At 35.7% G+C, this 22,855-nt stretch overlaps 1 protein-coding gene across 3 annotated transcripts in view; it reads right to left on the bottom strand.

Moving 5' to 3' along the window:
- Positions 1-2,387: 2,387 nt before the first annotated feature.
- The window catches only part of EIF3E (eukaryotic translation initiation factor 3 subunit E), a 106,319-nt gene continuing 85,851 nt past the window's right edge, over positions 2,388-22,855 (bottom strand). For all 3 annotated transcript variants that reach the window (XM_050801383.1, XM_050801382.1, XM_050801381.1), the window contains exons 8-13: positions 17,961-18,087; positions 17,050-17,151; positions 15,243-15,352; positions 4,073-4,175; positions 3,654-3,788; positions 2,388-2,569 (exon numbers count right to left, since the gene is read on the bottom strand). In XM_050801383.1, coding sequence (XP_050657340.1) covers positions 2,531-2,569; positions 3,654-3,788; positions 4,073-4,175; positions 15,243-15,352; positions 17,050-17,151; positions 17,961-18,087 — 616 coding nt within the window. In that variant the 3' untranslated portion in view covers positions 2,388-2,530. The remainder of the gene's footprint in view (positions 2,570-3,653; positions 3,789-4,072; positions 4,176-15,242; positions 15,353-17,049; positions 17,152-17,960; positions 18,088-22,855) is intronic.

Raw genomic sequence — 22,855 nt, 5'->3', positions numbered from 1 at the left:
AAAGGAAAAAAAAAGAGCACAAGAAAATGAGTACTTATTTGGTGCTCAATACTTTACTGGAATAGCCTGTTATCAAAACTTAAGGTTAAGCCCCAAATCAAGCAACTTTTATTATGCAAACTTCAAAAATGGGTTTTCAAGATGAGCAAGTATTGGTAATGTGCAAAAATGGCCATTAGTTGTATATAGTTTTTTTCTAATTGATAATAGTAATCCATAGTGGCATCATCTTTCAAGTTGATGGCAACATGTGAAAAGAAAACAAGTGGTAGAAGTGAGTATTAATTATTCATATACTAATCTTGAGGGAGCAGAGTATAAATAGAAAAAAGAAAAATCAAAGAGATGTTCTTCAGAGTTATGTTCCAATAGGTTTTGCGTGTAAGGGGCCACTAGTATCCAATGATTATACCCATAGAAGAAGAGTACCCTTTGCTCTTATTGGAAGATAATGGTGCTGAGACAGCTAGAGTTTGGTGGATCAAGACCTGTTCACACAACCTACTAAATATGTATCCCTTAACTCTTTGCAATTTCTAATTATAAAGCAACAATGAATGATGTAAGCAAGGTTAGTGTGACATAACTGGAGAGTCTTTTCCTTACTTTAACTGGCACTAGGTATTACCTTAAGCCAAGAGTCCCCAACCATTTTGGCACCAGGCAACGGTTTCGTGGAAGACAATTTTTCCACAAATCGGGGGTAGGCCACATTAGATTCTCATAAGGAATGCGCAACCTAGATCCCTCTCATGCTCTCAGTTCACACTAGGGTTCATGCTCCTGAGAATCGAATGCTGCCACAGACTGGTAGCAGTCCACAGCCCAGGGGCTGGGGACTCCAGCTTTAGGCAGCCATCTGAGTATGGTTCCTCATCAATAACATATAAATAATACCACCTAAATTTTAGTATTTCCAGGCATAAGCAAGGCATTCAGATGTTAAGATTCCCTTCCTTCTCCTTAGGTTAGTTTATTTAGAGAACCAGAGGACATGAAAATGCCTGACACATGGTAAATACTTACTACTGGCTTCCTATGACACACGGTAAATACTTATTATTGGCTTCCTATTTTTCCTACCTGGGGCTTTTACTAGTCCACGGGCATATTTAATAATTGTTTTTAGCTGCTGAGCTATGTAAGCATCCAGAAATCTTTGTTAGCTATTAATGTGGCTTGGTTGAGCTACAGTCTTAAACAGTGATTAATGATGTCTCCATGTAGGAACTTTTGGCCCTTTGGTTACTGGTGAAGAAGGAAACATGGAAGTCTTGTTACCTTCCTTCTCAACTGAGAACATTTTTCTCAATTCTACGTAGCCTGAGTAATATATGCCATTTTATATAGTTCTGTATAATAACTATGGATCTATTTGATAAAGAACTTTTAATTCATGGAATTAGCTGCTACATATATAAAGGGTCTATCTTGTTACTGTTCTACCTTGTTACTGATGCAACACTTTGGTATTTTCTCCATGATCCTTGACCATTTTGTACTACCAAGAATTCTTTATATTTCTATATGTATTTTTTCCTGCCCTATACTTGGCATCTTCACACTACTGGTTACAGATGAATAAAAAAAATAGCACTTGGCTTATCCTAACCAATAATCTTCCTAGTTTCAGCACCCTTAGACTAAAGCTTAGAAGTACCAATACCCCAAGCCAAGGGTTGGAAACCACAGCAGGTGAAACAAATCTGGCCCTTGGCCTGTTTTTGTAAATAGTTTTACTGGAACATAGCCATAAGCATTCATTTACATACAAAGGCTGCTTTTGTGCTACATGACAGAGTTGAATAGCTAAAACAGAGAACATATGGTCTGCAAAGCCTAAGATTTAATATCTGGCCTTTCACAAAAAAAGTTTGTAGACCCCCATGCTAAGTTTAGTATTGGGAGGTCTCCATGCTCTTTGAATGGCTCTCAAGAGCATTGTGATGAATGAAAAAAGCTTATCTCAAAGGCTGTGTATTATGTAATTCCATTTATATAACATTCTCATAATGACAAAATACAGTGGTGAGGAACAGATTAGTGGTTCCTAGGGTTAGAGCTGGTTGGGAGTAGGTATGGCTTACAAAAACGTAGCATGAGGGAGATTATGATGATAGTTCTCTATCTTGGTTGCAGTGATGGTTACACAAATCTACACATGATAAAATGATAGGGAGCCATTTACGCACATACTGTACCAATGTCAACATCCTGGTTTTGATACTGTACCACAGTAACATAAAGTGAAAAAATTGACGGAAATAGGGTTCAGCCTACATGGACTTCTCTGTACTAATTTTGCAACTTCCTCCGAATGTAATTATTCCAAAAAAGAAAGTTAAAAAAACACAAACTTGCACATGCAAGAAAATTGACAGCAAGACAAAATGAATCAGTCAATTTTATTCCAATTCTTCAAAATGTATACTCAATATGTTGTTTCCAAAATGTAAGTCACCCTTTATATAATAGTTTTATTATTTCATCTTTCTTTTCTTTTCTTTTTTCATCTTTTCTTTATGGTTCTTCAGTAGAAGCCAGAATCTTGAGTTGCCCAATTAGGAGCCTAAAATATGCAAAAAGAAATCAACAGAGTGAAAAGAAAATACTTTCGGAAAAAAACTAACATACAAGAAAGTGACACAGCATTTACTTTAGCACTACTCTTGCCAAACCATTCTAAGATCTTAACTCCTGCAATTACTAGATGTCAGATGTCCCACTTAGGACAAAACAAACATCAAAATTATTATCTGGTATAGTATATGGTCAATTAAAATGTATAGCAATAACGGTATCATTAATACTGGAACAATAAACAACACAAATTAATCCTGAAGCATACAGAAAAAAACATCATATGAAAGTTATTTTCTAGGCTCAGTTATTCTAAACTTGGTTAAAATATGCAATTCAAATTCTAATGCATCCTTCCCTTTTGAACTAAAGGACTATTCCACGGACACAAATTTGTTCCTAAAACTTCAATCAAATAGGGTTTCTGCATATCCCACAACTGTTTCCTAATGACTTCCTACCCTCCAGTTACACATAATCATAATGTGTAAACAACATAGTTTAGGATTCCAAAATTATAAGGCCATTCAAGTTTCTTCAATTGCTAACATGCAGAATTAATCTCCCAAAATGGGAGATTAATTTTTGATGTGAATATCAGATGAAAGATAATGACATTTGTATAAGATCAGCACTAATACATATAATAAGATCAACATTTTTACAGAACTATTTCTTTAGATTTAGAAGGAATACACATTTCGAACACTTGAAAGAGGGCTACACATGTAAGTTATCATCTGCCAGTATCAAAATGATGTGTTGAAAACCCTGAGGAAATGAGTTAATGAAGTCACACAGGAAGAGTCAAAGCAAAAGAAAATAGTTATAATAAACTACGAACACAATTTCTTTTTGAAGAGTCAAAGCAAAAGAAAAATACTTATAATAAACTAGGAACATAATAATGCATCTAAGAAAAAATTCATTTGTTTAGTAATTTCTTAAAATGTTCATATCTTTAAAGAGAAAAACAAAATCAGCTACAACTCATATCAATACACTTCCAAACTTCATGTAACAATTACATGGTTGCTAAATCCCAGACAGAATAGAAAATGTGTGGTTCTTACCTCTGACCTGCTATTCTGATTAAGTTTCTTCTCAATATTCATGGCCAACATCTGGCTTCTAAAAGAAAGGCTTTTGGTCTTTTCAATCACTTGCTGATAGGGTGAGACTGCATTGTTACCCATAACCACATGACCCTAAAAGGAAACACAGGGAAATTGATCCTATAATGTAAATGACAGAGTTTCTCAGGTGAGTAATAAGCATGACATAACCTTTGCACATATTTTAATGCACTATATAGAGATGACAATATTTACCAAGTAAGAAAAAAAATAGGAGGCTTTTGTTGCCTTCAAAGAAATGTTTTACATTAAAACAAAATAAATTATTAAAGGAGGTAATAAAATGTCCTAGTTAAGAATTCCCAAAAGTATAATCAAGAACTGATAGTATGCAGCATAGCTAACATAATACTCACTAATTTAGAATCAATCTTGGCATCCAGTCTTGCATTTCTAATCAAATTTACAATCCACCTTTCAGCTTCTTCTGGAGTCATGTTCAATTTATCTGCCAACATGCTAATGAAAAAGTAAAAACAGCAATGTTAATTAACTGGGCCTAAAAACTTAGTTTTATGTACACAGTGTTGACTCATACTCTGCACAGAGACTTTTTGGTCTTTCTGGATCACCTTCCTCTTATATACCATGACCCCTACTGTCTGATTTGTTCATGTGTTTGTGCCTATTGACTTGTACTACGCACGACCTATTCCATTCACCAACTGGACTGTAAAATCCTTGAGGGTAGGGTAACATTCTGCATTTATGGAAATCCTTCAGCTTCTAGAACAGTACTTTATATTTACGAGCTGCTCAACAAGTAACGATCTAAGCGAGAAAAAGGTTTTATGATGTTCCCTCTATATCAGGGTATATTAAAAGTCAGCCCTCCATATCCACAGGTCCCACATCCTCAGATTCAGCAAACCATGGATAGAAAATATTTGGGAAAAAACAAACAATAAAAAAGAATACAAAAATAATACAAATGAAGAAACCAACACAGTATAACACCTATTTACATAGCATTTACATTTTTAACAGTAACCCAGAGATGACTGAAAGTATATGGGATAATAAGCGTAGGTTATATGAAAATATCACCCCATTTCATTTAAGACACTTGAGAATCTGAATTTTGGCAGCCAGGAGGGTCCTAAAACCAGTCTCCCAAGGATACCAAGGGACAACTATATAATGGTTATACAAAGGAAACCTTTGTATAAAGCTTTCTTTGTATAAAGAAGACATATGAAAAAGACACTTGCACAGATATATTTATAGCAGCACAATTCACAGTTCACTTAGGAACCAACCTAAGTGCCCGTCAACTAATGAGTGGATAAAGTAAATCTGGTATATATAAACCATGGAATACTACTCAGCCACTAAAAGGAAGAAAATAATGTCTTTTGCAGCAACTTGGATGAAACTGGAGGCCATTATTCTAAGTGAAATAATGCAGGAGTGGAAAACCAAAAATCTTATGTTCTCATTTATAAGTGGGAGCTAAGCTATGAGCTAAAATCTCAGAATTCACCACTATATTATTCATCCATGCAACAAAAAAAACCCACATGTACCCCAAAAGCTATTGAAATAAAATTTTTAAAAAAGTAAACCTACTATAAGGAGCATCAGTAATAAGTATAATCTCAGGAAAAACATAAATAAAACTGAGGGGCATTGTGTATGTTTGTGCTATAAACTGTGGGGGCACTCTCTGGAGCTATATACTATATATAGTGTGTGTGTGTATATGTCTATATATATAGACACTGAATTTCAGATAAAAGAGATGGAGGGAGTGCACCAGAACATGAAGATCTTGATCTAAAATACTATTTGATATCAATCTGCATTTTGTATTTTTCCAATTTTATGATCAGGTTGAAGAGGGCCATTGCAGTGCTTAATTTATCAGAATTAAAAACACACCAGTCTTAGTAAGTAGGTTAAGTCAGTTCAGCTGATGGAAGAGTACCTACATATGCATGTAAAATACTTAAGAGTATGTAGTATACATGCATGTATATATGTGTGTTTATACACTGTCTTTTATCCTCATGGAAGCTATCAGGTCTCAGCTAAAATAAGACCCTCATAAGCCTTCTAAGACACCTCTCCCAACTGTGATACATCAGTTGGGTGCTTTCATAGCACCTATTTTTGCTATAGTTGTTTTACCGAATATCTGTCTCCAAGGTAGACTGTATACATGTAACCAAAGTGCAAGCACCGTATCCTCCTCGTTCCTTGCCGTTATGTCTACCAATTAGCAGCACAATGCCTCGTACACAGGACACAATAAATATCTACTGTCTGATTGATTCCCATTCTAGTCACTACCCTAGTTCAGGCTCCATTACTATTTCTTAGTTTTCTAACTACTTTACCTCTTGAGTCTCTTCCATCTATCTTACATAGCTGGCAGGTTAGTTCTACAACCCAACTACAGTAGTTCCCACTTATCTGTAGTTCCACTTTCCGTGTTTTCTGTTATCAGCAGTCAATTCCAGTCTGAAAATATTTAAATAGAAAACTCCAGAAATAAGCAATTGATAAGCTTTAAATTGTACACTGTTCGGGCTAGCATGATGATATCCTGTATTGTCCTAATGCCTCACCCAGGACTTGAATCATCCCTTTGTCCGGCATATCAACACTGTATACGCTACCTGCCCATCGTTACATAGTAGCTATCCCAGCTATCAGATCAAGCGCCCTGATATCACAGTGCTTATGTTCAAGGAACCATTATTTTACCTAGTAATGGCCCCAAAGTACAAGAGTAGTGATGCTAGCATATTGTTACAAATTCATTATTATTGGTGTTAATCTTTTACTGTGCTCAACTTATAAATTAAACTTTATCATAGTTAAATGTGCACAGGGAAAAACCTAGTATGTATTGGGTTTGGTACTACCTGCAGTTTCAAGCATCCTCTGGGGCTCTTGGAACATATCCCCTTGGATAAAGGGAGACTACCCAGTTTATTTTCATATTCCTTTCAACACTTTTAACTTTCCAAGTTCCCATTATTCTCCTTCATAAATATAACATTCCAGCCAAACCAAACCAATCCTTTTCCTTCATTGACATTCACTCAACAAAATATAAACCGTGTTAGATGCTGTTGGCAAAACATCCTCTGTTGCCAGCCTTTACAGAGTTTAAGTCAAGGGGGTCTTGACTTGAACATCGCTTGATCTTGGGAGGCAGAGGTTACAGTGAGCTGAGATGGCATCATTGCACTCCAGCATGGGCAACAAAGTGAGACCTCCGTGTCAAAAAAAAAAAAAAGAAAAAGAAAGAAAAAAGAAAAAGTGGAAGGAGCTATGTATGTGAAATCCAAAAAGGTCTACCAGTTCTAATCTGGAGATTTGGGGAACAGCTTACCTAAGGAAATGCTATTTAATCTTAGATTTTTAAGACCATAGAACGAAAATTTCACTGTAGGCTGGATGTGGTGGCTCATACTTATAGTCCCAACACTTTGGGAGGCTGAGGCCAGAAGTTTGAGATCAGTCTGAAAAACGAAGCGAGATTCTGTGCACACGTGTGCACACACATAGTGGGACACACACACACGTGCATAGTGGGACACACACACACACACATAGGCACGGTAGCCTGCACCTATAGTCCCAGATACTTGAGAGGCTAAGGTCTGAGTAACATTTGAGCCCAGTAGTTTGAGACTGCAGTAAGCTACGATTACACCACTGTACTTCAGCTTTGGTGACAGAACAAGATTCTGTGCTTCTATAAAATAAAATTCCATCTTATGTAATAACTAACTAGAATTCTCTATCCCTCTCTCTTTCTTTACATCCATATTCTAAGTCTCATTCCAATATAGCTGGTGTTAATTTTGCATCAGGCATCAAGATCCATAAATGCCTGCATGCTCTAAGCCATATCTTACTTTGTGGATCTTTGTTTACACTGTGCTTGTTGATCTTTTATTTGTTGATCTTTACTTTTCGAAGTGAATCAAGTCAAAGAAAAACCTAAAATAAGGCCCAAGGAATACTAGTAAATTATTGATGGTATCTCAGTTTATCTAAGCTACCGATGACCACTGTGACTGAATTAAAGAATGTGGAAATAATCTAGTTTGTTTTAAGTAACATGAAAATGCACACAGTAAAAGAAACCAAATGATTAACAAGACTGTAATCCCAGCACTTTGGGAGGCCGAGGAAGGAGGACTGCTTGAGCCCAGGAATTTGAGACCAGCTTGGGCAACATAGCAAGACCCTGTCTCTACAAAAAGCAAAGAAAAAAAAAAAAAGGAAAAAAAGGACTAACAGAAATCATCAAGGTCTACAATTCTTTTCCAATCTAGCAATTTTATGCAGAATAGTACAGATTTTAAAATAAAAGTGTAATATCCTATCAAAGCTCAGAAGATAAAAAGCTGTCCCTGGTGGTCTAGTGGCTACGGAGAAATAAAACCATTTTTAAAAAGACAAAAAGTTGGCTTAACCTATCCCAGAATATGCTACCTCATGTTATTGAAAATAATTCAATTTGTCAATAAACTAAAAGACAAAATCCATCAAAATGCAGAATTTCTGAGAAAAATATCTAGTCCAATCCAGATTTTAAACACTCATATTTCTAGATTATTTAGATTACACTAAAAATCTCAATCTTGTCTGTAGGCAGCTTAAGGTAGATATTTAAATATGTTCTGTAAATCCCTTATATCTTTAACCTAACTAGCTCTGCTGCTCCACCGACACACACACAAAACACAATATCGAATATGTTAAATAAGATATGCACAGAATTCTTCAGTGCTATTTCAAAAGACAAAGCAAAAAAAAAATCTTTCATTCTCAGTTCAATTTAATTAAACATGTTCATGCTTCTAGCACAAAATGAAATATCTTGTTTCCAGGAAGTGAAAATATACCAGAGATCCCACTTAAGGACACAAGATATATAAGTCTTAATTTAGGGAACTGATTAGGGTTGTATCAACTCTAGATTTTCTGTCAGGTTTTCAGTGCCTAATCATTTAAATGGTCTTCCTTTTCCGAACCCTCTCACAGTCACCATTTTCCGCCACCCTCTCATCTTAACAAAGACTTGGAAAAGTAAGGACCTGGAGGTCCTATATTTCACCTGTCTTATTAATTACCTCTTTGAATAACCTGGCTTTCCAAATTTTATCTGATAGGCACAATTTATTTCAAAATAGTGTTGATTTAACCATTCGAATACAGAAACCTCTGGTCTAGTTTTCACTGAAGTCTGCTGGCCAACTAGTCAGCATATCCAAAGAAAAGTACTCCAAGTCTTCTCTAATTAGTTTAAGACAACTAATTAAAGAATCAGTGTTAAGTGTAAACTATGTTTAACTGTATGACTGGGAGGAAACAGGACAAAGAAAACAGGAGAAAACTGAGAAATGCTAAATCCTTATGTGAAAACTGAAAATTCGCACTGAACTTTCCAATATCTCTTTATAATCTTATAAATAACTGAACCTTATTGATAATGCAGAAATGCAATGATAATGGCCTTTGAAACTATCTCCATACATTTACATTCTAAATGTAAATTATTATGTGGTTATAAGAACTTTAAGAAAAATATTAAGACCTAAAATATAACTTAATAAAATAAGCAAAGTAGAATAACTTCAAAACTTAAAGTAACCCCCAATGGGAAATTATATTAATGTATGCTCCAACATGTTTATCATACACATTCAAAATATTACTTACATACTTTGTTTTAATCTACAATTGAAAACTGGTCCAAGAATTATTTTACAACAGCTTTTAAAATTCAGACACATACCGTAGCTGATAAAACAATTCAGCTATACTAAATTAAACCCCAACACAGTAATCTTTTTTGACAGATGTTGCATACTTTATGGTAAACAGATTTGTAGCTTATCCTACACAGATCAATAAGGTTGTATAGAAACATATAAAACATTTTTAATATACATTTTTATAAAGCTATCACATGTGCTTACAGGCATTTAGTCAGGAAATCTATTAACAGAGAATGTTCCAAATTACAAATGGAAAGAGTTATTTAATAAACAATTACAGGTTTTATAATACTATTTTCAGCATTTGAAATGTGTCCTTTGGTGGAAGAAAAAGAAGATATCCTTTCCCCTCCCTCAAAAGACAGAACATCAAATAACTTTAAACTAATTAGAGGCAAAAACAAGCCAGCATAAACTAGTGAATGGAATAATTTGCCATAGTTAGTATTCAGTGGAAAAAAGTCTAGTTTGGGCCTTAAAGATATTCCATGTAGAGAGTTATCAGGATTCACTGACCCTATCTAATTTTCTTCCCATTGTTCTCCAATGCAGAGTGACTAGAGAGACTGATATGGACATATTTTTAATAATGTGTAATTTCACGTATGAAATTTTGAAATTTCCCAAAATTACAAATATTTCCAATAATTTGTAATTTTATATTTGTCCACTTATTTAATATCTGCTTCTTCCTCTGGTTTTAAGCTCTTTGAAAGAGTACTCACTACTTTCTACCCTGTGTTTGGCCAAAAGAGGCACTCATTAACATCTGTAATGTTTTCTTTGGAGAGTTGTACTAGTAGGTAGGTCGCTATTAATTAATTATACCTTAATCATGATACATAGCATATTTGCTGTTTAGGAAGCTGAACACTAACGTTTAGGAAAGTTTTGCTTATTCTCGAAGTAATAAAAATACAGGAATGGAGAACAAATGAGTAGTTGCCAGAAATTAAGGAGAGGGTGGCAGGGAAGGGGGTACCACTATAAAAGAGCGCCTTGAAGGATCCTTGTGATAGAAATATTCTATATTTTGCATGTATCAACATCAACATCTTGGCTGCTATATTTTACTGTGGTTTTGCAAGATGTTACTAATGGGAGAAACTGAGTAAAGGACACAGGGGGTCTTTTTATCATTTCGTACAACTGATACATAATCATCTCGAAATAAACAGTTTAACCTTTTTTTTTTTAAGCCAGATCTTGCATCAAAGTCACTTAGAGGACCTTTTTCAAAACACAGTCTCTGGGGTCTGCCTCCAGAAAATGATTTTAGTGGTTAGGCTCAGTCATCTAGTATTTCTGTTTATTACTTTTTACAGTTTCCCATTTGATTCTAATATGCTGTCAGTACTATCAAATCACTCATTTACAGCAATGATTCCCCAAGGCTGACTGCAAAAGAATCACCTGAGAAGCTTTAGAGATTTCGATTCAGAAGGTCTGGGATAAAAGCAGGAAATCTATTATTTTTAAGCTTAAATTCGTGTTGTTTTACTTCTCCAGATGATTTCAATGTACAACTAGGTTTAAAACCTCTAGATTAAAAGTATTTTTTTTTCCTGTATATTGTTTAAAGGTAGTTTTTAGCTCTGTTGGTCATTATCACGGATTACAAATCCTTGAAGTCCAAATTAAAATGTTTGCTGTATTTATAAAATCCCAACATAAATACTTATTATTTCCAACCACTGTCTTTCTTCTCTTTTTTTTTTAAAATCATATTTTAAGTTCTAAGGTACATGTGTACAACGTGCAGGTCTGTTACATATGTATACATGTGCCATGTTGGTGTGCTGCACCTGTTAACTTGTCGTTTACATTAGGTGTATCTCCTAATGCTATCCCTCCCCCCTCCCCCAACCTCACGACAGGCCGCGGTGTGTGATGTTCCCCACCCTGTGTCCAAGTGTTCTCATTGTTCAATTCCCACCTATGAGTGAGAACATGTGGTGTTTGGTTTTCTGTCCTTGTGACAGTTTGCTCAGAACGATGGTTTCTAGATTAATCCACATCCCTACAAAGGACATGAAATCATCCTTTTTTTATGGCTGCATAGTATTCCACGGTGTATATGTGCCACATTTTCTTAATCCAGTCTATCACTGATGGACATTTGGGTTGATTCCAAGTCTTTGCTATTGTAAACAGTGCCACAATAAGCATACGTGTGCATGTGTCTTTATAGCAGCATGATTTATAATCCTTGGAGATATGCCCAGTAATGGGATGGCTGGGTCAAATGGTATTTCTGGTATCACCACACTGTCTTCCATAATGGTTGAACTAGTTTACAGTTCCACCAACAGTGGAAAAGTGTTCCTATTTCTCCACATCCTCTCTAGCACCTGTTGTTTCCTGACTTTTTAATGATCACCATTCTAACTGGTGTGACATGATATCTCATTGTGGTTCTGATTTGCATTTCTCTGATGGCCAGTGATGATGAGCATTTTTTCATGTGTCTGTTGGCTGCATAAATGTCTTCTTTTGAGAAGTGTCTGTTCATATCCTTTCCCCACTTTTTGATGGGGTTGTTTGATTTTTTCTTGTAAATCTGTTTAAGTTCTTTGCAGATTCTGGATATTAGCCCTTCATCAGATGGGTAGATTGTACAAATTTTCTCCCATTCTGTAGGCTGCCTGTTCACTCTGATGGTATTTTCTTTTGTCCAGCCACTGTGTTTCTAACCCATTAAAGCATCTTTAAAAACACGAAGAAGCTTATCTTCTTAATTCATTATACAATAAAGGTATTGAATTATTGATTTTTTCACTCCATTACTTTAGTAGGCTGTAATCACATGCCTAAAAAATTGGTGACCTAATGCAGTGGTTTTGGATTCTGGCTGTGCTTCGGAATAACCACCCTCAAGATACAGCACAGCAGCCCTGCTGCAAATCATAGCACAGCCTACTCAATAAATCTGATTCAAAGGTTTAGGGTGGCTACAAGGAGTTTATAAAACAAACTCTACAAAGATTCGGAAACACAGAGTTAAACTGACTTAGGGTTTTCAACTTTATCCTCTGGCTCAACTGATACACTAAATGACAAATTAATCTAAACCTGACATTTCTAAAAATATAAGTTGTTCACAATATAAAATAATTTACAGTGAGGTACAGTACAATGAATGTCAGACACCTTTAGTGTAGGCTCTATCAAGACCTAGTTTAATGTCCTTGAGCCTTAAATTTCCTGGCTACAAAACAATGCAGTTGTTCTGAGTCAGTGTTTTGTAAAATTGTGTTCCAAAGAGGTGTCTTAGTAGTCAGGAGAGAAGCTGAACAGAGCTGTAAGATAGGCAAGGTGAATGGGTTCTGCTTTCATCTGCTTATATACATATATAAATATATATATTCCAGAGCGACACTCCATCTCAAAAAAATAATAAAATAAATAAATAAATAAATATATTCATATATATGATACTGCATTTGAAAATAAGTCCCACTGTCACACACACAGAGATTTGAAAGCCATGCTTCAAGATCTTGAAATGTGAGCCATCTTTGAAGTATACCATACTGAACACATACAAACACATTTTCAGATATAAAACATTTCCATCACCACAGAAAATTCTACTGAAAAGTCCTTCACCTGAAAAGTAACTGTTGTGGATTATAAGATCCCTAAGATTGCTTTCAGATTGAAAATTCTACCATAGTATTTGAAAAAACACTGGGTGCAAGTGGCTCACGCCTGTAATCCCAGCACTCTGGGAGGCCAAGGCAGGCAGATCACTTGAGGCCAGGAGTTCAACACAAGCCTGGCCAACATGGTGAAACCCCATCTCTACTAAAAGTACAAAAATTAGCTGGGCATGGTGGCACATGCCTGTAATCTCAGCTACTTGGGAGGCTGAGGCATGAGAATCTCTTGAACCCAGGAGGCAGATGTTGCAGTGAGCAGAAATCGTACCACTGTACTCAACAGTGCAGGACTGTGTCTCCAAAAAAAAAAAAAAAAAAAGAAAAGAAAAACACACATTATTGATCCATGTGCTCTTAATCATCTTAGTAAAACATTGAAAAAAAAAACTGAAGAACTAAAGTGAAAGAAAATGCTACTACTAGAAAAAAAAATACTTTTGGACTCTGGAAAGCCACTAGGATTTTAGTTTGAAAATGCTTTGTAGATTTCTGTCTAGCATAAAACTACAGAGATTAAGAAAATAATAAAAATCTACATGAAGAAAAGTTTGAAAAATTCTTAGGTAATGTCACATAAAGGTATATAGAAACATGCCCACTCTATTAACTTCTTTGAGCTGCACATCTCTCTTCAGTAAGGAGGACACATACTTAATCTATGTTCCTGTTAAAATATAACAAACCAAATCCCAAGAAAGAAAATAATGAATCTATGGTTGCAGAGTTAAAGGAAAAGAGCTAGAACAAATCTTATTGATAGTACCTTGGAAGCAAACATCAAAGCAGACAAGCATTATTACTAACAAAAATGCCAAGTTCACTAATACAAAGAACAGAAGAAATTTACTTAACAAATATTTATATTGTATACTCACACTATACTGTACAAAGCATATTAGGTGCTACAAAGTTAGTATGCTAGGTGCTAAAGATGCAAAAAAAAGGGTCAGCTTTCAAAAGGCCCACAACAGGGGTAGTAGTTACATCAGTCCTGGACCAAAATACACCCAAATGACCATATTCTAATGAGAAATGGAGAAAATTCTATAAAGGAAACCAAAATACTAACATCCCTCTTTCACAAGCCCTACTTACAAACCTTAAAAACAAAGAACAATGCAAGAATTCGGTTACTACTGTCCACCGAGCCCCACATATGATATATCTACCTCTTTATTTCACAACCAATTACATTATTAGGAATTTTCATGTAATTTGTAAGAGAATCAGGTTTAAAAAATTCTGTCTGCAAGCTATAGTAAAGTGCTAATAAAACTGTGAAGGCAAGGATTCAATTCCCATAGGAAAAAATCCCATGACTCTACTATACTTCTAACTCTGGACAACCACTTCAATGGACAGCCCACTAAAATTAAGCAAAACAAGTACGGCTAAGCAAAAACAAATGGCATTAAAGAAAAAGAATTTGTTTTATGCACAATTCCTCAGAAGCAAACACTAAAGTAGTAGGTTTTTAGACATTTATGTTTGACTTCCTCTGTGCCCAAAGGGTACTAGTCATTTTTCAAACTCTCATGTGTACAATTTATTTCTAATAGGTTATGTACATTTCACAATTTTTACCCAAAAATTTTCTCACAAAACAGAGGAAATTACAACTAAAATTCACCATAATTTTTCCATCTTTCAACATTTTAAGATGTCATAGGAGTTTACTATAGGAGAAGTCAAATATGTAATTCAATCATACAAACTAAACAGAAAGGATTACCAAATGTAGCGGTCTTTCAACAGAATTTCCAATTCAGTGGGTATCTCCTTCTTTGTACTGCTGCTGAAAACCATTTTAGAAATGTTTACTTCACTTTTCTCATTATGTAAAGGTACAACAGGATTTACTCTTCAATAAGGTAAATGGCAATCATATATTGTCTTCAACTTAGTATTCTGAAAAATTACGCCACTCAAGCTAAAACTATTTGAGCCTGTAGCAAAAGTTAGGCTTTTAAGTAATTTCATTAAATTGTTTCATTGTTCTTCCGAAAGGAAAGGGAAATAAAAATCCAATTAACTGGAATTCTATTAAGTGTGAATTCACAATAAATGGAAATTTTCAGGAATTTTAAAGTAGAAAATCCAAATCAAAACAGTGTTCTTACTTAATGCTGATACACTGGTGGATGCGACAGAAAGTCTCAAATATGAAGAGACGGGCATTTTCAATGAAATCCTCAAGACAAGCCACCAAGAAGAAGTCATTCACAAGCACCTATATGTACAAATATAACAAAAATTAATGATGAAATGTGAATCAAATACTTCGTCTGCTTTATTTTTCCATTCTAATATCATGAGTTTTATATCACAGCACTTTCTAGAATACTGTGTTCAAATCTTTAATGATTTAAATAAGTAGTAAAAGACTACTACAAGATAAAGACCTAAAAACTGCAATGTTTCTGATAACTTTAAGTAATAAAGTAGTCTTCAGACAACAAAGTTTGGTACTATCCATTATTCTACATTAATGCTCTGCAGATAATATATCTCTTCCAACTATTTAAAATAGTTATAAATGGACTAAAGCCCTGAGTATTTCTGTAATATTAAGTAGACTTAGAAATTAGAAAGGAAAAGAATGCAAAAGGTGGCTACTATTCCACAGATGGTGTAATTAAAAATATTTTAATTTCAAAAACAGCAACCAAGTGCCCTCTAGGTCTCTTAACAGCAAAACCTAAACACTTAGCATAATAAATATACACCAATATTTACCTTAATAATGCAACATATGACTACAAAAAAACACCAATTAACATATATGGATAATAACATATTAACATATTGGATTCTAGTTTTCTATTCCATCTAATGTTTGAAAATCATCAGGGAGGCCGGGCATGGTGGCTGACGCCTGTAATCCCAGCACTTTGGGAGGCCCAGGCGGGAGAATCACGAGATCAGGAGATCGAGACCATCCTGGCTAATGTGGTGAAACCCCGTCTCTATTAAAAATGCAAAAAATTAGCCAGGCAAGGTGGCGGGCGCCTATAGTCCCAGCTACTTGGGAGGCTGAGGCAGGAGAATGTCGTGAACCTGGGAGGCGGAGCTTGCAGTGAGCCGAGATCACGCCACTACACTCCAGCCTGGGTGACAGAGCGAGACTCCATCTCAAAAAAAATAAAAAAGAAAGAAAATCATCAGTGAATGGATATTTGCATGATCATTTTTTTCCTTAGAGAAATAAGATCTTTGTCAACAAATTGCCCATTTTGTGCCAAAATTCTAGTTCCAAGGATGAAACTGATGACTAGTAACTTGTGAATCTGGTAAATGCGACTACATTTAGCAGTTAGAATTCTTAGTTTGGTTTCTTAAAACTTGTAACTAATTATCAAAACAACTATAACCTAACTCTTCCACAGTTGTTCTAAAGGTACTTTAATTTCTACTAAACAACAAGAGACACTGCCGTTATAAAATTCATTAAGTACAATGAATTGCCTGGTTTATCACAAATGTTAAATACAACCATGGGAAATATTCTAAAGATAAGCCCACCTATGAATCAAAATTAAAAACACAGTTGTTACCTGCAATTCAAAGTGACCTTGCCCGTACATATGAAATATTAAAAATATTTATTCATTCGAGATAAGACATGAAATTATGGATATATCTGTGAATTTATCCCCAATGTTTTAACAAACACCCCTCACAAAAGAGATAAACACATGGCAACAACATTTAAAAAGTCATCACTTTAGCACATTCCCATTTTAAGATTAATAAACATAAGCCATTTAAGTCATTTTAAGGTTAATAAACATGAGCCATTTAGGCCTTTTTAAGATTAATAAACATATTTGTTATAATTACTTCATTATTTTAAGGAAGACAGTGCAAGATTACAATATCCAAAAATTTAAGAACAGTGTTAGTTTATAAGTAAAAATTCATACTTACTGATTCACATTCCCTCAGCTTTTTCTGAGCCCCATCGAAGTCAAAGTTAACATATAAACATTCAACAAATTCTGTAATTGGGTCTTTATACGTATAAGACTCCTGTAAAAATAAGTCAATGGTCAAGGTAAGTCTGATTCAACACCGTTTAGCAGATTGCCCCAGAATATCCCAATCTTCTTGTTTTCTCCTTCCTTACCATTAATTTCTAGCCAAATTACCTAGCATCTTCTCGAAGCAATTGTTCCTATCCTGATTCCAGACCACACCTTAAGCTTATAATGTCTTTCAAACCAAGTTCTCTAAAGTCTCATCCTAGAAGCATTCTGAAAGCTTTCGAACTCCCCTACTACCAAGTCTCCCTTAGTCAATAAACAGTAATAAACTTCCCAAGCATAAGGATATTCACTCCCTACTGAATGACAATAACTTCTTTGTATTTAATTAACTCTTAAATAAATATTTAATTTATTTTTCTAATCTATGGGTTTTGCTGACAAGCTCACTAAATATCAATCAGCATGGCTGCCTGAACCTTTTCCCCAATTTGGGGTCTACTGAAACTGTATTGTATATAAAGTTCACCCATCTAGAATTATACAGGTAATGACCCCCCAATTCCAGGTTCCAGATTTTCTTCACTCTTTGCAATGAGAAACACATATACATAATGTATATTAAGTGTTCATCTAGCAGACAGTAATAATCATTCCTACCACATCCAACTTGTGTATCTTGGACTTAAGGAAAACAAAAGCGCATTTGAGGCTCTTCTCTTTTCTAAACTTCATGTATTCCTCACCTATTTTTAAAAACATTTTTACCTTAAGAACTAAGTCTTACTTTAGAAAAAGAGGTTAGACCTAAAGCTTAGGTACTTTTAAAAAAAACAACATATATTTCAGTTTTACCTGCTGAATAACTTTAACTAGGTCTTTTAGAACCTGCCGACGTTTCCGAACATCCTTGTTTGTTATGACTGCTGTAGTCAAATAGCGAAGAATGTGTGGACACATTGTCTGAATTGCATTAAGATATCTAAGAAAAAAACATAAAAGTTATTTAATAACTTACCCAGGATGAGTTAAAGAAAACTCTCAAAGCAGGTCATTAGATTGTACTATTACACTAGCCTAAGACTGTAAATACATAGTGAGTATTATAAGAAAATCTCCTCCAAGGAAATTTAAAAACAGAATCCAGTTTCAGGAATCCAAATGAGGAGAATGCCAGCCTCTATTTCTTTAATATGGGGTGAGATGGAAGACTCAATCAAGAGGCTAATTATCCTATTACTATTTTTGAGTAACAGGATTTTGGGAGGCTCACTGACATGCTATCAGTCTGTTGCAAAAGGCACTAAATGACGACTTTCATTCACCTCTTAGAAAAAAATGTGTGAAAACCTATGTGCAAAGCACTCATACTAATCAGAAAATCAGGCATTTCAATAATTCAGAGGATGAAAGACTGGAAGTAATAGGGAGAAGGAATATTACAATATTACAAGGCACTGGTTGAAGTGGTAGCAGTAGGAATTAGGAAGGAATAGACGTCAGGTAAACATTAACAGGGTCTTGGCTAATATTTAGCAAATCTTGCTGTTGTGATGATCAACATGGGACAATGCCCTGTAATTAGGTGTTTACCCTTGTTTCTCCTGCTTAATTTCCTCAAAAAGCTCCCTGTTTATTTACCCAATACATATTAGTTTAGCACCTCTGAGTGTCAGACACTATACCTATCTCAGAATTATCTGTCAATAAAGTCCATTTCTCTCAGGTGAATATTCAAGCCCCAAATCACCCATCCAGCTCCATCTCCCATCACACTACCATTGACAGCTTCCTCTTTCTTCAAGTTCACTCCACACAGATTGGTCTCCCAAACGCATACCCTGAAAGCCTAAATCTTAGCCATCCTTCAAGGTCCAGCTTCAATACCTTATCTTCTAAGTTCCATCAGGCAATGATGAATACATCTGCATTTTATTTTATTACAAATTCCCACAAAATGTTGTTTAAACTCTTTAGAGGACCCTAGAATCGAACACTTAATACTATCTAGTCCCACTCAGCCACCCTGAATGCTCTCTAAATGAGGCAAAGTATAAAAAGAATATCCACTCAAGAATAAATAAGTTCTAGGAAAAGACACCAAAAACAAACTGGTTGAATGACATCATCTGAAAAATTAAGCTCCAGTTTCAAATGAAAATTTTTTAATTGCAATGCTCATTTATAACAATTACTTCCCTTGCCAGAGAGCTCATGTACAAACACAGGAAAGCATGATTGTTTTTTCTTACTATCAGTTTTAAAGTAAGTAATTTTATTTTTTATTTATTTATTTTTTTGAGACGAAGTCTCACTCTGTCTCCCAGGCTGGAGTGCAGTGGCACCATCTCAGTTCACTGAAACCTCCGCTTCCCAGATTCAAGAGATTCTCCTGCCTCAGCCTCCCGAATAGCTGGAAATACAGGCGCACACCACCACACCTGGCTAACTTTTCGCCATGTTGGCCAGGCTGGTCTCGAACTGCTGAGTCATAAGTGCTGGGATTACAGGCGTGAGCGACTGCGCCAAGACGAAGTAGGTCATTTTAGTGCGCATTTAGACTAATCATAAATTTATCTAAAATCAATTTATATACAAATCGTTCTATAAGTTTGTTGTATAGCGTGTTATTTTTACTTATCCTAAGTTTATACTATTGCACCATATACATCTTAATTATTTTTACTGGAGGATTCCTTATTTGGGAAATCTATTTTTTGTTTATGTGAGTGTATTTCAGAAGCCAGCAAAATTTTTGTAAAGAACTAGATAGTAAACACTTTTGGCTTTGTGGCAAGAGGCAAAATTCAGAATAGTATGCTAGATACTTCTATAAAAAGAGAGGAAACAAATTTCCAAAATATAGGTCTACTAATGAGACCAATGGAATTCTTTCACTGGGAATAATTTTGCTCAATTAATTTCAAATTTAGAGGTTCATATCATTAAAAAGTATTGCAAATGTTTTTCTGATAATGTAATCTATAATGAGATTTTCCATATTTAGTCCTTGAAAATGTAAAAACAGCCAGGTGCCATGACTCATGCCTATAATCCCAACACTTTGGGAGGCCAAGGTGAGAGGATTGCTTGAGCCCAGGAGTTCAAGACCAGCCTGGGCAACATAGTGAAACCCTGTCTCTACAAAAAAAAAAAAAACTGAGGTGGAGGATCACCTGAGCTCAGGAGGTCGAGATTGCAATAAGCTATTAACTGCACCACTGCACTTCCAACCTGGGTGACACAGCAAGTCCCCGCCTCAAAAAAAAAAAAAAAAAAAAAAAAAAAAAAGAAAAGAAAAGAAAAAGAGAAAAGAAAAAAGAAAATGTAGGCGGGGCATGGTGGCTCATGCCTGTAATCCCAGTGCTTTGGGAGGCCAAGGTGGGTGGATCACTTGAGGTCAGGAGTTTGACTTCAGCCTGGCCAACATGGTGAAACCCCGTCACTACTAAAAATACAAAAATTACCCACGTGTGGAGGCAGGCACCTGTATGTAATCCCTGCTACTTGGGAGGCTGAGGCAAGATAATTACTTGAACCCGGGAAGCAGAGGTTGCAATGAGCTGAGATGGCGCCACTGCACTCCAGCCTGGACGACAGAGCAAGACTCCATCTCCAAAAAAAAAAAGAAAATATAAAAACATGCACAGGCACTAGTAAATGCTGACATCAAACACTAACTGACAAGTATATTATTTCAATTGAGCACATTTAGAAAGACATGTGCAATTCCATTATATTGGTGTTATCTTTTAGTGTGTCATTATATTGCAAATTAATCACTTTCAGTTCAAATTTTGAAATACAGAAATTTCCTTTGTGCTTGCAATGAGGTCTAAAACTTTCTGCAACTCTAATTTGGGCTTGGAAATGTATCTGCTACAATCCTATTTAGGAATGAAGGTCTCCCTTTGTGTTTTAATTTCTGACAGAACGCAAAATGTGTAAAGCAGTTGGCTTTTTATTACTTATAATTCATACCATGTTGTCACTGAAATGACTTTACTGCAATATAAATTCTACATATAAACATTTTTGTAATTTTAGGTGGAACAGACTAAGAAACATTGTCAAGTCTGCTGCAAATGTTAACCTCCAGAGCCATTCAGTGTTTGTTAGCAGGTCGGGGGCAGTTTCAATCTCTCCCTGGAGCAACATACTCTCAATATCCTCAACTCAGAGCAACTGTTCTCGCTGAAAGGTTAATAGTTTTAAACAAGTTTATTTCACTGGACAGATTTCTCCGGCTGCTAAAATCAAAACATGTTTTAACTGGATCACCACTGGTAAATGACTTTCCTTACTTGGTTAATAAAAGTACTACTCATGCCTGGGCATAGTGGTGTGAGCCTATAGTCCCAGCTACTCAGGAGGCTGAGTTGGGAGGAAGGATCATCTGAGCCCAGGGAGTGAGTGAGCTGAGGCTGCAGTAAACCAAGATTCCACCACTGCACTCCAGACTGGGTGACAGAGCAAGACATGGACAGACAGGACAGGACAGGACAGGACAGGACAGGACAGGATGAAAAGAAAAAGAAAAAGAACAGGAAAAGAAAAGGGAAAGGAAAAGAAAGGAAAGGAAAGAAAGAAAAGAACCCCTCAGAAACTTTAAAAAAAAATTTTAGCGCAGGGTCTCATTCTGTCACCTAGCCTGACGCGCAGTGACATGATCATCACTCAGTCTCCCAGGCTCAAGTGATCCTCCTGCCTTAGCCTAAGCGATGGGGCTATGGGCATGAGGCACTGCTCTGGGCTAGAAACTTACCTTTGAAGCCTCACTTTCACTCAGTTTTGTGAAAAAATTCTGCTAGGATCTAATATTCCATTTTTAAAACTTACAATTTTTCTGACAGTTGCTTTCCTGTCAGTTTGAGAACATGTGACAGTTGTGATAAGCGATTATAGTCCAGTGAGGTGGATGTATATTATTAGCTTACCTACAATGTTTAGTACTATGCTTTGTAATTCCTACAATAAAAATCTCCACTCCACTGTGCTTTATAATCACATTTGAAGTTCACTTCTCTGTTTTGACAGGGTAAATATACACTGGTAATAAGATAACATATAAATAAAATGTTGCAGTGTGACAATATGGGGCATGAGAAACACTGTCCAGGTATAACTGGCATCACTTGGATTTGTAGTAAACTGAGAAGAATATGAAGTGGCAAAAGTGCAACATATCATCTCTGTCTCAACTACCCAAGTCTACCATTAGAGTTCAAAAGCAGCCAGACTACACACACACACACACACACACACACACACACACACAGAAAGAGCGAGAAAGGGGCTGTTTTCCAATAAAAAGTTATAAACACTAAAATTGAAATTTCATGTCATTTTCACATAACAATATATTATTATTCTTTTCATATTTTTTTAGCCAATTAAAATATAAAAGCCATTCTAGACTGCCAGACATATAAAAACAGATTACGGGCCAGATTTTAGCCCATGGTCTATAGTTTGCAGATCCTTGGTATACAGTATCAGGCTCCAGGTGTTTTTACTTTTTAGAGATGGAATCTGACTCTGTCTCCTAGGCTATCGTGCAGTGTGACAGTCATAGTTCACTACAGCCTTTAACTCCTGGACCCGAACCATCCTCCTGCCCCAACCTCCCAAGTAGCTGGGACCACAGGAGTGAACCACAATGCCCAATTAATTTCTAAAAAAATGTTCTAGAGATAGGTCTCACCATGTTACCAGGCAGGCTTCAAACTCCTGGCTTCAAGTGACCTTCC

The sequence above is a fragment of the Macaca thibetana genome, chromosome 8, assembly GCF_024542745.1.
Source record: "Macaca thibetana thibetana isolate TM-01 chromosome 8, ASM2454274v1, whole genome shotgun sequence".
In the NCBI taxonomy this organism is placed as follows: Eukaryota; Metazoa; Chordata; class Mammalia; order Primates; family Cercopithecidae; genus Macaca; species Macaca thibetana.
Note: the sequence above shows the minus strand (reverse complement) of the source record. Positions and strands in the feature narration are given on the sequence as shown.